Source organism: Eptesicus fuscus, chromosome 9 (genome assembly GCF_027574615.1).
Source record: "Eptesicus fuscus isolate TK198812 chromosome 9, DD_ASM_mEF_20220401, whole genome shotgun sequence".
NCBI classification, from domain to species: Eukaryota; Metazoa; Chordata; class Mammalia; order Chiroptera; family Vespertilionidae; genus Eptesicus; species Eptesicus fuscus.
Genome location: NC_072481.1, coordinates 62080113 through 62095476, shown reverse-complemented (window position 1 = coordinate 62095476; position 15364 = coordinate 62080113). Strand labels below are relative to the sequence as shown.

The window sequence follows — 15364 nt, the reverse complement described above, 5'->3', positions numbered from 1 at the left end:
ACTAGAGGCCCAGTGCACGAAATTCGTGCACAGGGGGGTTCCCCTCAGCCTAGCCTGCACTCTCTCCAATCTGGGACCCCTCAGGGGACATCCCTCTCACAATACGGGACCGCTGGCTCCTAACTGCTCACCTGCCTGCCTGCCTGCCTGCCTAATTGCCCCTACATGTCCCCACTGCCAGCCTGATCACCCTTAACCGCCTCTGCCTGCTGGCCTGATCACCCCTAACTGTCCCCCCACCTGCCGGCCTGGTTGCCCGGAACTGCCCCCCCCTGCTGGCCTGATCACCCCCAACTTCCCCCCCCCCCACCGCCCCTGCTAGCCTGGTTGCCCCACGCAGCCTGCTATTCAGTCATTTGGTCGTCCCTCACTAACCCCCCTGCTGGCCTTGTCACCCCATGCAGCCTGCTGTTCGGTTGTTCGTCTGGTTGTTTCGGTCATGGCGGCCCCTGGCTTTTTATATATTAGGATTGTTATTCACCTGTTTATGGTCTTGAATTTTTTCCTGATAAAATTTTCAGATGTGCATAAATGTTACGTTTTTTCAGTTTTGCATATTTGGGAATTTCTTTCTCCTCCCATTGTATGTGAAAGGTGATTAGATCAGGTATAGAATTATTTTTCCCTTCAATATTCATTAACCACTGTTGCATTTTCTTCTAGTATCTAACATTGCTTGGAATATGTCCAATTTTTTTGTTGTCAAAGATGGCCTTTTTCCCTCTGCCTAGATGGCTGCAGGATTTTTTTTTAATCCTTGAAATTCTAAGAAAAAAACTTTTACTAAATTTTCTTGGAATGTAGTGAGCCCTTTCAAAATGTAATATTAAGATCTGCTTTATTTTAGAGAATTATTCTATTATGTAAATTTTTTTCAGTTCCATCTATTCATTTCCATATTCAAAGAGAGCAGTCAGACCAGCAATCAGTCACTTCTCCATTGTCTGTTGGCCATATCTTTCATCCACTCTTTGATCACCTTTGTTCTATGCCATTTTCCACTAAATTCTATGTGATCTCTTTTTCAACAGCTTTGTTAGCAGTGGAAAAACGGCACCAGGTGCTAGCCTCAGTTCAGCAACCTCAGTTCTTGAGTTCTGGCAAAGAGAAGAATTCAGAGCCAAGACTCAAATTATAAGAGAAAGTTTATTTGGAAGTCACAGGGGTAAAAGAAGTGAGCCTTGGAAGAGGGGAGAGGAGAAGAAAGGAGAAGGGAAGGGAGGGGAGGAGAAGGAAGGAGAGGACCGGACCCTGAGGAAAAAGGGGGTGGGGAAAGTCCCATTGGGCATGCACCATAAAGAGAGCCCGCTGGGTCCTCCATCCTGAGGACTTTTATCTGAGGTCTCAAGGGAGGAGCTCAATAGAATATTCATCAGCTTTTCTAGTTTGTCTTCTCAGGGTCTCCACTGATTGGTCAGCACCAGAGGGTCATTAGTGAATGCATCAGGTCCTGATGTCAGCTGTGACATTACTTTGTCTGATTTTGCTGCTTCTCTGGGACTGGAACTGAAGCACAGTGGAAGCCTAGATGTCATGTTCCAGGGGTTAATGTTTAAAGGAGTGGGTGTGCAAGGGCTTGTCATTTTGCCCATTGTTAGTCAGGCACCTGGGGCTCTCCGCCCCGTGACCCTCCTTACCTGGCCCATCATTCCTGATCTGCTCATGCCTATCTGACTGTCTGCTACAGCCTGACTTCCATGTCCAATTTTCTTCAGTTTCAGTTCTACTTTTGGGGGGGCTTTTAGTGTGAATTTCAGTGATTTAATTTCTTCTCCTTGTTTAGTACCTCTGCTCTTCCAGATTTCTTTTACTTTTACTGTTGCATGAGTCCCATTTTATTTTTTTTCTTTTTATTTTTTTAAGTCTTTGAAGGAAGTCGGATTATTTACTCAAGAATAAATTGAGTGATTGTCTTGCCTCCCTCTCCTTGTTTATCTGTGTACTGTTTGGATTATGCACCTGAAATGTAAGCTGGAGTACTGAATGGTGATGGCTTATAATCTTCAGTCATTCAGTGATGGATGAGCTGGGACAGGGGGAAAGTGCTGTGAAAGAAGAAAGTGGGGAGAGAGAGAGAGAGAGAGGTGAGGGAAGAGGGGAGAGGAGAGGAGAGGAGAGGAGAGGAGAGGAGAGGAGAGGAGAGGAGAGGAGAGGAGAGGAGAGGAGAGGGGAGGGGAGGAGAGGAGAGGAGGGGAGAGGGAGAGAGACTTATTTTTTTTGTGTGGCTTTTTTCCTACTTACTATCTACATTTTTGCCAAAGTATTTTAGTGACTTGTTATGAGAACCATCTTTTAAAATTATTTACCATCCAAATTAAAATAAATGTCAACACGAGAGGAGAAGTAAAAATGCAGATCATGTAGCTGCAGCATCCTACATAGTTATTAAAATTTTCAAGCTTCCCAGCAACCAAAGCAAGAAATAACACATAAATAGATATATGATTCTCATTGACTTTAAAGGAAAATATCCAAGTTACTCTGAGGGAGAATTTTTGTAACACTTAGTTCTGAAAAAAAAAATAAATCAAATGGGTCAGGGTTCTTAATGAATTAGTAAATACAATAGTGACATTCATCATGCTTTTTCTTAATTATTATTTTTTTAAATCTTCACCAGAGGATATTTTTTTCCATTTTCAGAGAGTGGAAAGGAGAGGGTAAGGGGGAGAGTGAGAGAGGGAGAGAGAGAGAGAGAAACATGGATGTGAGAAAGACACATTAATTGGTTGCCTCCCACACACACCCTGACGGAGGCCGGGGATGGAGCCTGCAACCGAGGTGCATGCTCTTGACCGGGAATCAAAACTGTGACCCTTCAGTCTGTAGACCCACGCTCTAACCACTGAGAAAACTGGCCAGGGCTCATGCTTTTTCTTATAGCATTGTTTAATGAAAAGGTGAAAATCTGGCACCCAGACGTAGTCCAAAGAAAGCAAATACCGGTGATTCTAAGACAGTATAATCCAAGCCTATTTGGAAGATATAGTCTTCTCTGGAAGGAATAGTGTGGGTCATTGGGTGGAATTGTGTCCACCCAAAAAATATGTTGAATTCCAAATCCACACTAAATTAGAATGTAATTTTATTTGGAAATAGAGTCATTGCAGGTGTAATTAGTCAAAATGAAGTGATAATGGAGTAGAGGGATGGCCCTAATCCTAGGGACTGATGTCCTTGTAAGAAGAATGAGACAGAGAGGAAGGTGCTGTGTGAAGACACAGAGACACACAAAAGAAAGACAGAGGTCAAGAGTGGAGTTAGGCTGCCTCAAGCCAAGGAACACCTGGAGCTTCAAGAAGCTGGAAGGGTTAATGAATGATCCTCCCCTACACGCGTCAGAGGGGGCTGGGCTCTGTCAACACCTTTATTTCAGACATCTGGCCTCCGGACTGTGAGAGAATGAATTTCTGTTGTTTTAAGGCATCCAGTCTGTGGTACTTTATTATGGCAGTCTTAGGAACCTAATAGATCGCATTTTGTTCAACAATGTTTTATATATATATATATTAGTTCTCTCAATCAAGATTTGGTATGTGTTAGACAGTAAAAAGTTTGATAAGGGACTAAAGCAGGTTTTATGTGCTGATATCGAGGACAGATCCATATGCTTTAAATGAAAAAACAAAACAAAAATAAAACCTGTAAATATTGGTAAGGTAAACATTTCTTGTGAACATTGCCATACCTATGATTCATACCTGGAATGCTGGCTATCACTTCTGCATGTAGGAAGGTCCAAGTATGTACTTGAAAACAAATCGAGGTGTTTTATCTTTGCTTTAACAGGGTGGGGTCTGTTTTGTTGTATGAAATAAATGCACTTTGCTGAAATGATTTAGTCTAGGCCAAGCATGTCAAACTCGTGGCCTGTGGGCCGCATGCCTTGTTTACTTGGCCCAGGTTAGCTTTTGAGTTTGACATGCTTGGTCTAGGCAGTTTATAAAATAGGTGACACCTGTCCCTTACTGCAAGAATTGGATTGACATATGACTACAAGCCATAAATCAGTTAGAAAATGCATGATAATTTTGGTATAGTTGATAGGCCAGTATTTATATCAATGAGTAGATAGCAGATCGAATTGTCTTTTGAAACTATCCCTAATTATTGAAAAGACATCATTGGAATACAGGATACCTCAGTAATAGAAAGGAGGGGCTAAGTCTCTGAGAGTTAAAAATAAGCTCCCGAATTAAATTAATGAAGTCTGCAGTAGCCGTATGGCCAGTTGGAGACAGACTCAGTGACAGGAGAAATATACATTAAGTAGCAGGCATAGAGTGATATTGGTTTACTTACAATGATCGTGTTGTAGAAGTGAGAGCTGGATCCTTAGTGATAGCTGGACCCAGACATCTAGGGGCAGGTAAGAATCCAGTGGTAAGATTCTTATATCCTAAGTTATAAGCAATTTGAAATAATAAAAATATTAAGTAAAAATATATAGAGGACTTCTCTAAATACTGGTCATCGCTGTTTCACACCTCCATGCCTTAGTACACTCTGCTTTCTCTGCCCAGAATTGCTCTGCCTACCTTCTTCCAGCTAACCCCTATACATCCTTCAAACTTCTGAAACTTCACTCTATACCCACTTTCAATATTGATTTAGAAGCCTACCGTCTGCTCTTCAGCAACACCCCATGCTTTTTATATCATGAAGCTAACTGTAACCTTCAGTGTCCTCGGATGTCTCCTCCTCAAATAGTCTGTAATAACAGTAATACATGTTATTTATGGAGCAGCCCTAATAAATTTACATGCAACATTTCTAATTCCAAGTACAACTCCAAAAGGTACCCATCTTCAGCTGCCTTTTAAGGTTGAGGAAACTGAGGTTTAGAGAGTGAGTTAGCAGGCCCATGGTTATACCATTATAATGGCAGCATCACACTCACATCGGGTTCCATATGTCCCCCCAGCGCCTGGCATTAGTGCTGACACTTTCCTGGTTAGATGGATGTGGATGGATAGATGACCTGGGCTGAAATAGATCCAGGTGTGTAAGACAGAAAAAGCCAAATTTGAAGTCACCGTGCAAAGACTTGCACTGCACTTCGGCTCTGCCTCTGCCTCGCTGCCAAAATAGGAGAGTTCCTGTTGCTGAGCATGTCCAGAGGTGATTACTGTCAAACGGGCTTCTGGGAAGGGGAAGAACTTGGCACTAGAGGCTGAAAATCAACAGGGATCACAGAAAGAGCTTAACCCGGAGGCAGGGTGCCCATGGTGCAAATTTTCTTTGGGGAAGGACTGTGTTGTCAGGCAACCTTTATCGTAGCTCCTCAGATGGGGCGATAGCGATTTGCTATCTCTTCGTGCAGCTGTGACCAGAGATTGATGTGGGTTTGGTCTCAGTGCGAGTGCGTGCACACCACCTGCCTTTTGGTTTATGTCCAAGGCTGCTGTTTTCTGAAAATAGAAGCTGATACTGCCTCTGACTTGGTCCCTTTCATCTCATGTTCTTTTTGGTACACTTGTCCTAAATGTATCAACCATCTCTTTCTTTGCTACATGTCAGATTTGTGAAATTTGTAAGTTATTGCTGAGAGATTTAAGCTTTGTTTTATTAATTCCTGGAATTTGGTGTCATGTGAAACAGAAGAAATATATATCTTTTCATTTGCCTCGCTAATGCCTCCTTTACTCTGAATCCTTTGAATAAAGTAACAGAGTTCGTTAAGGCCACCCCCTTGGGGTTCACCCCACCTCAGTTGGTCAGGAGGTGAGGGTCTACTTCTGGATTAGCCTTCTTCACTTTCTGTGACATGCTGGCCTCTCTTAACTCCCTCTCCACGTGGCTCCTCTCCACCCTCTCTCTTTTAATATCTTCCCTTTAAGTGTCTGTTTATCAAGGTCCTCCCTGCACCTGTGTAACTGTAAGTGCAATACTGCAGGTTCTGAGTGCCTGCAAAGGCTCCCTCTGTTCTAGCCAGTGGGTCCCCAATCTCCATTCGGCACCTCTACAAAGACCCAGTAGGATTCTACTTCCCCTGCTCCGCCCCCCTCCACCACCCCCAAACTATGAGACAAACAGTGATGATCATTTTTCAGCTTGTTTTATATTTCCACCCACTGGTTAGCCTCTGGGCATTTAATTCCCTATGATGCGAACTCTCTTCGTTTTATGTAACTAAGTTTGTCTATTTCTCTCTGACTTACTATCTCAATCAATATAGTGTTGGTTGGCTTAACAATGGAACCATTTCTATTTTGTGCCTCTAACTCTCTTCTCTCTGACAGAAAAATCAGATAAATGGGGCAGGCGGGTATTTGGTACATTCAGTGACTAACTTGCTTCCCTTTCTTTCTTTTTTTTTATGTTAGGTATTTTTATTATGAAAGTAGTAACATGCTCACCATCAAGAAACAATGCAGAACTATACAAATTTCTCCATCTCATTTCCCACTAACAGTGCGGTAAGTGTTTTTCCAGTTATTCTCCAGGCATTTACTAAAATAAAAATAAAATAAATAAAATAAATCACACACAATACACATACAAAATGCACTTTATATACACAAATAGAATGCTACCAACGATACTATTCTGCAATTTGACTTTTTTCATTTAATAATTACAGTGATCATTTTCTATGCCAGTATATTTGTTTGTCTGTCATTCTTTTTTAATACTTACAGAATAGTTTTTATTACTTAGAACATGCTGGTTTCAAGTTGCAGAAACCCAACTCAAGTGATCTCAAGCCCCAAAGAGAATTTATTGGTTCACAAGAGTGGGGGGAAGAAGGACAGGGCTGGCCTCAGGAAGGGTTATGTTCAGGACTTAATGATGTACTCAAGACACAGTCTCTTCCCATTTCTCAGCACTGATGCTCTGTGTTGGCCTCATTCTTTTCTGGAGCATCCCCCTGCCTCAGCACCTTCGCACCTGCTGTTTCCACTCCTAGAAAACTTTCTCTTCAATTATTGGATTATTTGTTCCTTAACCTTCTCTGTACTTTATTCAAACATCATCTTCTTAACAAATCTTATTCTGACCACCCTACTGGAAATTGAATTATTCATCCACGTCCACTCCTGTATTCATGGAGCCCCTTTTCTAATTCATTTTTCTCTATAATGTTTGTCACCATGTAACATACTATATATACACTGAGTGGCCAGATTATTATGATCTCTGAACGCATAATAATCTGGCCACTCAGTATATATATATATATATATATATATATATATATATATATATATATATATATTAGAGGCCCGGTGCATGAATCTGTGCATGGGTGGGGTCCAGCCAGCCTGGCCAGGGGGAGGGGACATGGGCGGTTGGCCGGCCTGCCTGCTGATTGAACTCCTGGTCGAGGGGACAATTTGCATATTAGCCTTTTATTATATAGGATATACACTGAGTGGCCAGATTATTATGTGTTCAATATATATTGCATTTATTTTTGTTTATTGTTTAACTTCCCCTCTAGAATGCAGGAGGTCAGGGAATTTTTATTTAAAGCTAAACTTCCTGCATCTAGACCTATGCTTGGAACATAGTAGGTACTCAACAAATATTTGTTAAATAAATATTGAATAAATTTTAAGAGACCACTTAATTGTACAGATGAAGAAATTGAGAATAAGTGGCTTTTCCAGGGTCTTACTGTGAGTTAGGGGCAACGAATGGGTAGTTAGAGTGGAATAAACTTAGTTTAGACTAACTTCAGCAAGGCCTTGGAAGCATTTCTTCAGAGAGACTGTGCCCCTGGCCACAGGGCAGCTCTTTTCCTTCTGTGTCGGTGTTAAGTCCCAGCCTAAGTTGAAAATAATTTTCTAGTGCCACTTCATATTATCATACTTGTAATTACCATTTTTTTGGATGCCTGCTGTATACCACACTGCTTTGCACCTTACATTCACTTATTTCATCTTTGAGACCTGTAATGTTATTATTTACTTTTTATAGATGAGGAAACTGAAGTAGGTACTGGCATTGTTCCATTACACAGACAAGGAAAGAGGCTTAGCTAGTGGAAGTAACATTGCTCAAGGTTACATGGTGAGTACGTGACGGACACAGGTCTCCAATCCAGACCTTTTGACTGCAGACCCTGTGCCTTAATTGAACAGCCACTTGCCTTGAGCTTTATAGAATTAGAGACACTCTCCAGCAGGCCCCGGGGTGAGGTGGAGTGACGATTTACAACCTGATGGTGTTCCAGACAACAAATAAATCAAGCAGGGACAAGGCCAGAAATCCACATATGCAGTGGTGTGGAGAGAGTCGAAGGCCCTCTTTCTGTGAAATTCATAGACATGTTGGCATATTGGCAATGTTTGCTCACTTCTTCCTGGGACTCTCTCTCAAATTTTTGCTATTTCTAAAATAAATTTTAAAAATTTTGAGGAATTTTTTTTATTCTCTTAAAAAACACACACACACAAATTGTTCGTTTTCTTGTCACAGGAAAAGATGGTGCCCTGGATCAGCCAGGAGGCCTTTCAAGCTTCAGATGGATGCACAGCGAGTTTCCCCACGTTCAGATTTCATTAGGAAGGGGAAGGGGGGTGGGTGGAACAGATCAGGTCTTTTGCTTAAAGAGGGTTTAGACATTGGCAAACAACTACCACCAGACATTTCTTTTTATAAAATTAAAAAAAAAATTTTTTTTTAAGTTCCCATATTGAAGGTTATGCTGTGGAATTTAAGAGGAGATAAAGGGAATGCCAGTCATACCCAGTTTTGTAAATGGCTCCCAGACTATTCACTGTGAAAGGGAACCAAAGTTTTGGGACATTGATTTTAAGCTGTTTATTAAAAAACTAGAGGCCTGGTGCATGAAATTCATGCACGGGGTGGGGGGAGTGTCCCTCAGCCCAGCCTGCACCCTCTGCAATCTGGGACCCCTTCAGGGATATCCGACCACCACTGGGATTGGGCCTAAACAGGCGGTTGGACATCCCTCTCACAATCCAGGACTGCTGGCTCCCAACTGTCCTCCCCTGCAGGCCTGGTCCCCCTGAACTGCCCTCCTCTGCTGGCCTGGTTCCCCCCAACTACCCTCCCCTGCAGGCCTGGGTCCCCCAAAAATGTCCTCCCCTGCAGGCCTGGTCCCCCTCCCCCCAACTGACCTCCCCTGCAGTCCTGGTCCCCCACAACTGCCCTCCCCTGATGATCTGGTCTCCCCCAACTGCCCTCTTCTGCTGGCCCCATCACCCCTAACTGCCCTCCCCTGCAGGCCTGGTCCCCCCGAACTGCCCTACTCTGCAGGCCTGCTCCCCGCTCCCCCAACTGCTCTCCCCTGCAGGCCTGGGTCCCCTCCAACTGACCTACCCTGCTGACCTGGTCTCCCCCAACTGCCCTCCCTGCTGGCCCGGTCACCCCTAACTTCTCTCCCTTTCTAGCCTGATCGCCCCTAACTGCCCTCCCCTGTTGACCCAATTGCCCCTAACTGCCCTCCCCTGCCAGCCTGGTCATCCCTAACTGCCCTCCCTTGCCAGCCTGGTCGCCCTTAACTATTCTTACTTGCAGGCCTGGTCTACCCCAGCTGTCCTCCCCTGCTGGCCTGATCGCCCCCAACTGCCCTCCTCTGCAGGCCTGGGTCCTCCCCAACTGCCCTCCACTGCAGGCCTGGCCCCCCCTCCCCAACTGCCCTCCCTTGCTGGCCTGGTCTCCCCCAACTGCCCTCTCTGCTGACCTGGTCACCCCCAACTGCCCTTTTCTGCTGGCCTGGTCACCCCTAACTTCCCACAACTGCCCTCCCCTGCAGGCCATCTTGTTGTGGCCATCTCTTGGTGGCCATCTTGTGTCCACATGGGGGCAGCATCTTTGACCACATGGGGGTGGCTATCTTGTGTATTGGTGTGATGGTCAATTTGCATATTACTCTTTTATTAGATAGGATAAGACTCAGAAAGAACCTTTGACCCTGCCTCCTTTCCTTCCAAAAGATTCATACAGAAAACCCTGCTTCAGGCAAAAGATTGGAGGATGTTCATCTTAGCCTCCATTGAATTCTGGCTAATAGGAGGGCTGTCCTGGCGTTTCCGAGTAGCCTAGCAAGAATATGCCTGTCATGTGTGTTCCGTTCTTCCTCAACTTACCTGTGAGTTGCCCATTCTCACTTCTGAGATCTAATAACCCATTTCCCTGCCTTTGTGTGTGTGTGTATCCAAAACATCATCTATACCCAATGTTGCCTCACTATCTTTGAGATTTTCATGCTTATTTGAATTGAAGTCCCTTTGCACATGTATTAAAATTTTCATTTTTTTCCTTATTAACCTAACCTATTGTTGTTAATTTGATTAGTTAGCCCAGTTAGAAGAGTTTAGAAAGTGGGAGAAGAAGGTTTGTTGTTCATTCGTTTGTTTGCCCCCACACTGTCCTAGAGAAGAGACCTCTGGACCTCAGGCTTCCCGCAGCTCAGAGTGTGAGAGTGCAGGTCCCACAGACAGGCGAGAGACACTTCACAGCCTATCAGCTGGAATTTCCCCATAAAGCAAAAGACAGGCTAAATATAGGCTTTCACCTTGAAATGTCACAAAGGTAATAAAAACAAGGCATGGTAGTTTATGACAGGTTGATTTGCAACACTCCCATTTGACAATTTATGTGATTTTCCAAGCCATAGAGCTTATTGAAACTAGAGAAGTAGAGAAGTGAGTTGATGAATCTGGAGGGTTTGGCCATCCGGGTGCACCAGACAATGCCAGGCACCAGATAACTGATTGTCCCATCTCCCTGGCCTGAGCTCCTCCCCACCGTCCTGCCTCTCCACCCCATCACCCTCAGAACCTGTAGAAACCCCTGGCACATAGTAGCTGTCCAATCAGTACTCATCTCCTTGCCTTCAGGGATACATGATACTTTTCCATGTCGATTTATTTAGAAACCATCCAACATTAATAGGAAAATCGGTTTCATCATGATTTCGTTTGATATTTTTTAGTTAGGCAAATGAGGCAGTGCAGTATTTACGGGGAGTCCTAAGTTCGGGGTATGTCATTATTCAGCTTTTGGTACACAATTCTTCTTGTTGTGTATAGCTCATAGGCCTTAGCAGCATTGCTGATTCTGGTTTAGGGTTTCAAACATTAGCACTTAATTATATTTAATTTAATTAAAACACACCAACTGAGTTTTCTTTCTCAACTAATCTTAACACAATTCTTTTTACTTCTAACTTTTATTTTTCTGTTGAATGAAATGTATATTCAAAGAAAGAAAGAAAATTATGAAACTTCTCTAGTCAATTTGCACTTTGGTGCCTGTAAATATACTTGTTGGTACTAACATCAAATGGGCTAACTATACACAAACAGGCTAAGGAAAGCAAAAAGTATATAAAAATGGCCGAACAGGAAACTAATCCACATCTCTGGAGGCCCACACTAATAAAGTCAACTGCTGAATATATGAAGACTTATATTATACTAGAGGCCCGGTGCATGAAATTTATGCACAGGGGTGCAGGGGGGAGGGGTGTCCCTTGGCCCAGCCTGCACCCTTAACTTTGCTGTGAACTTAAAACAACTCCAAATAAATAAATAAGTAAAATCTTTACAGCACCCCGGGGCTGGCTGAGTCCTCCCTGGGGCACTGAGGTGCACTCATATAGATAAACCTGCTTATAGGAAAGGGGCATCAGCGTAGCATCATCATATAAACTAAACGTGGCAGACAGAGGACTCTAGCAAAGCCCAGGTGAACTTCCCTCTGTGTCCCATTACTTCTGGCAGCCCAGCAAGAATTTGTTTATTACGTGTTTGTTCTTTCTGGTCCACCTGCAAGTTGCCTGCTTTCCCTTTGGGACCCCTGCCTCCTTCTTTTTTTATCTAAAATGGCATATAAGCCACACCTGCCCAGTGCATCTTCAGGTCCCATATTGTATGGTACCATATCTGTCATCAATTTTGGACTTTCATATACATTCGTAATGAAGTTTGGACTTTTTTTCTCCTGTTAATTGGTCTCCTGATAGTTTGATTATTAGCCCATCCAGAAGGACTTACAAAAGGTGGGAGGAAAATTATTTTCTTCATCCCACCCTCCAAACTGGGAATTATTCCCCTGGGTTTCTTACTCTGGCTGGAGGAATTTATGAGTCTCCAGGCTACCTGGGTCTGGTCTTTCATCTGCCCAGCGAGGCCCAGGAAGAACACACATGCAGAAGAGTGTTTCCAGCTCAGAAAATAGGATGGAGTCCTGCCTGAGCTGAGATCCATGTGCCACAGAGACACACGGACACACAGTGTGGTCCAGGCAATGGATGGTCCACTGACCAGTCACCAGTCCTATGAGCCTTGGTAGAGAAACTCCCATCCCCAGAAATGGCATCTGATCCCTAAGCTTTATAATTTACACCCCCCCCCCTTTACTGCATACATTTTTAAAATCTGCCTGAGACTCCAGTGCTTGGGGGCTTCTTGGGTGACATCGGAATCTACTGCTGGGATGTGAGCTCCCAGGAGCCTCTGCTCGGAGGCCTCCTCTATTGCCACGAACCTGCTGACTGAGAATGTGGGCCCAGTGTGTCTGCATAGCCTGAGTCTATTTTTTTCCCCAAGGAAAAACGGATATCTGATTACTTATTATTGTGGTAAAATATACATAAAATTTGCCTTTCTCTCTTTCTGTCTTTTTTATGATAGCTGTCCTTATGGGTGTAAAGTGGTACCTCATCGTGGTTTTGATGGTCATTTCCCTAATGATTAGTGATGTTGTGCATCTTTTCATGTGCTTACTGTATTTGTATTTCTCTTTTAGAGAGATGTCTATTTATGTCCTTTGCCCATTTTTTAAGTGGGATTGTTTGTTTTTGAGTCAGGTCAGAAACCTGGTTTGTTTAATGGTCGTGGTCGCACCCAAATGTTAAATATTGGTTACTAGGTAAACTTTTTTTTTTTTTTTTAAGACTGTGAAAAAAACAGCAACAACAACAAAAACTGTGGCGGTCAAACAAACCCTGTCAGGAGGGTGGCTCTGGCCTAGTGCTGCCTCTGCCTTAGCCGGGTACAGAGGCTGTAAGGTGTGTTGTCCAGAAAACAAAGTGTGGGGGAAAGGACCATCTGAAGAGCATTCTCTGTTTAACATGCAGTGCTTTCCAAAGTCCCATTTGCTTCCCTTTTATTACCAGAATCCATACACCTTACCTGTGCTTTACAACAATGGAAGCCAAGGACATACTTGACTTGGGCTAAAGGAGGGCCTCCCTGGTGAGGAGTCAGAGCCAACTTCCCATGAACCGAATGTGTAGCATTAAAGACCTTTGTCCACTGTACAACTTTTAACGGAAGAATATTCCTTCATAAAACATCTGTTGACTCACTGTTTACAAGGGGAGAAAACAGCACATTAATGTGAAAGTACATGAACGAGATAATTCAAGGAGACGGCCACCACCTCCATGCTGACCTCTTCCAACCCCGCTGGCAAAGGTGCTTCCCGTGGGCTCCGTGGAAACGTCCTGGTCTGGAAGGTCCCAGAATTGATGCCTGCCCCTGCAGCTATTTTGCTGGGTGAACTTCTGCTCTGAGCTCTGCTTTCTTCCCCTATAAGATGGGCTTAATAATACCTCCATGAAGGACTGAAGGCTTTCTTTTGTCAAGGGGAAGTGTTTTTTTAAACATAATGTTCTGTGCAGTGCTTACTTTTAAACTCTCATTTTTCCACGTCCTCCTGGTTTGGGGACGAGCGTGGGAGCGGCTGACACGCGCAGTCGTGCTTGGGTGGGCCTACTCGAGTGTTGTAACTGGGTGCCAAGCCCCCTGGACCTTGCCCTTTGAAGGCCAATGAAGTTTTTTTAGGCTGTAATCATTACTGTCCTTGACATTTCCCACTTGGCAGCTTGCATGCCTCCTCCTGGCTTTCTTGAAAGCCACAGCCATCCCTCTCTGACACATCCCTGGCAAAGGCACTGCTGTGGTTAGGCAGCGTGGCCCTGTCCTTTGCAGCCCCCACCACCACAAGCCCAGTACTTGCTTCTGAAGCTCCTGTCCACAGCTGCTCAGGGCTGACAGGTATCTCCCCACCAGCGAGCACACTGCTCCAGGCCAAAGTCTGAAACTCTAGCAAATTACAGGCCCTTCAAAGGAGGAAACAATCTCACAGGCCCTGGCAGGGCATTTGAGGGCCTCCAGGAATCCCTGGACCCCAGGGTAGGGAGCAGTGTTCCAGGGTCCCCGATGATAGAAACCAGGAGGGCACGAGACAGACAAGCCAAGGCCTTAACCCACCCAGACCCTCTCCTTAGCTGTATCACTTTAGGCAAGTTTATCTTATATCTTACCAAGACGATGAGAGGGCTAAATGAGATCTCAAACTTAAAGTGCCTGATATTCAAGAGGAGCTTAACCAAAGTTAGTTCCTCAACAGCTTTGAGGTAGGGAAAAGTACCAGAGACAGGGCCATGAAGTGTTTGCCAGGTACCAGCCAGGGGTGCCACCTGCACATTCTTCACGTCCAAGGAGCCAGGGACTGGGAGGGGACCAAGCACGGGGCATCCTCAAGCCATCCGGTGAGTGTCCTGTCCATAGTGGGTGGCTCCTGGAGAGGCGGGAGGGTTGTGTCATACAGGCCCACTCTCTCTGCTTCTGTACCACGTCTCCTAAAAGGCTTAGAAACCCTTGTACAAATACAATTGCTGGGTGTCTACCCAATAGCCTAATTGTCCCAGAATGGGTATGAAGATTGGGGTCCTCGCTGTGCCTTTCCACACAAATGTCCATCGCTATGATTATTCAGGGCTGAGCCTGTGGGGAAAATTGTATCACTGTGCAAATTAGGGCCATGTCAAATTCATGGCATTTAAAATCAGTAAACCCTTAATGATCCTTTTGTCATGGCTCAGCCCCTTTTCCTATTTCCCCCATCTGTTCTTCCAAATCTTAACCCTTTTCCACAAGTTCCCTAACTTACCTCTGCCCCATCCTCTCTGTACGCGCACTGGCTTCCACATCTCCAGGAAAGCCGGTGTTCCAGGTATTGACTTTCCCGTTCTCACCCTGCATTTTCCTGTTCTCACCCTGCATTTTCCCGTTCTCACCCTTTCCCGTTCTCACCCTTCAAAGTTGTCCACTTTGGCACCAATCCATCCCTCCTCTGCTCAAGTCCGAAGAGAACAGAGGCATTTCTTTCTTTTCGTGAGCACCCGCTCTATAGTGGACTCCCAGTGTTCCTTCTTCTGGCTGAGAAACCAAAATTGCCTTCTTGGAACCATCCTCTTCTGTTCTTAGTCCATGTGGTGAGTTAATATTGATCCCACCCCAACTCCTGCTCCAGAGGTGGACATGTGACCAGTTTGAGGCCATTCAAAACACCCCATCTCCCTGGCCACAGTTAATGGGTAAGAATGGACACATAAATGAAACCTGCACAATCAGAGTCAGCCCAGAGAATCTTGGTA

General features: G+C 44.5%; 1 protein-coding gene across 1 annotated transcript in view; it reads right to left on the bottom strand.

Annotated features, from left to right (window-relative positions):
• The window catches only part of SAMD13 (sterile alpha motif domain containing 13), a 73396-nt gene extending 58406 nt beyond the window's left edge, over positions 1-14990 (bottom strand). Inside the window, exon 1 of the mRNA XM_008139471.3 lies at positions 14900-14990. Coding sequence (XP_008137693.2) covers positions 14900-14990 — 91 coding nt within the window. The remainder of the gene's footprint in view (positions 1-14899) is intronic.
• Positions 14991-15364: the final 374 nt, after the last annotated feature.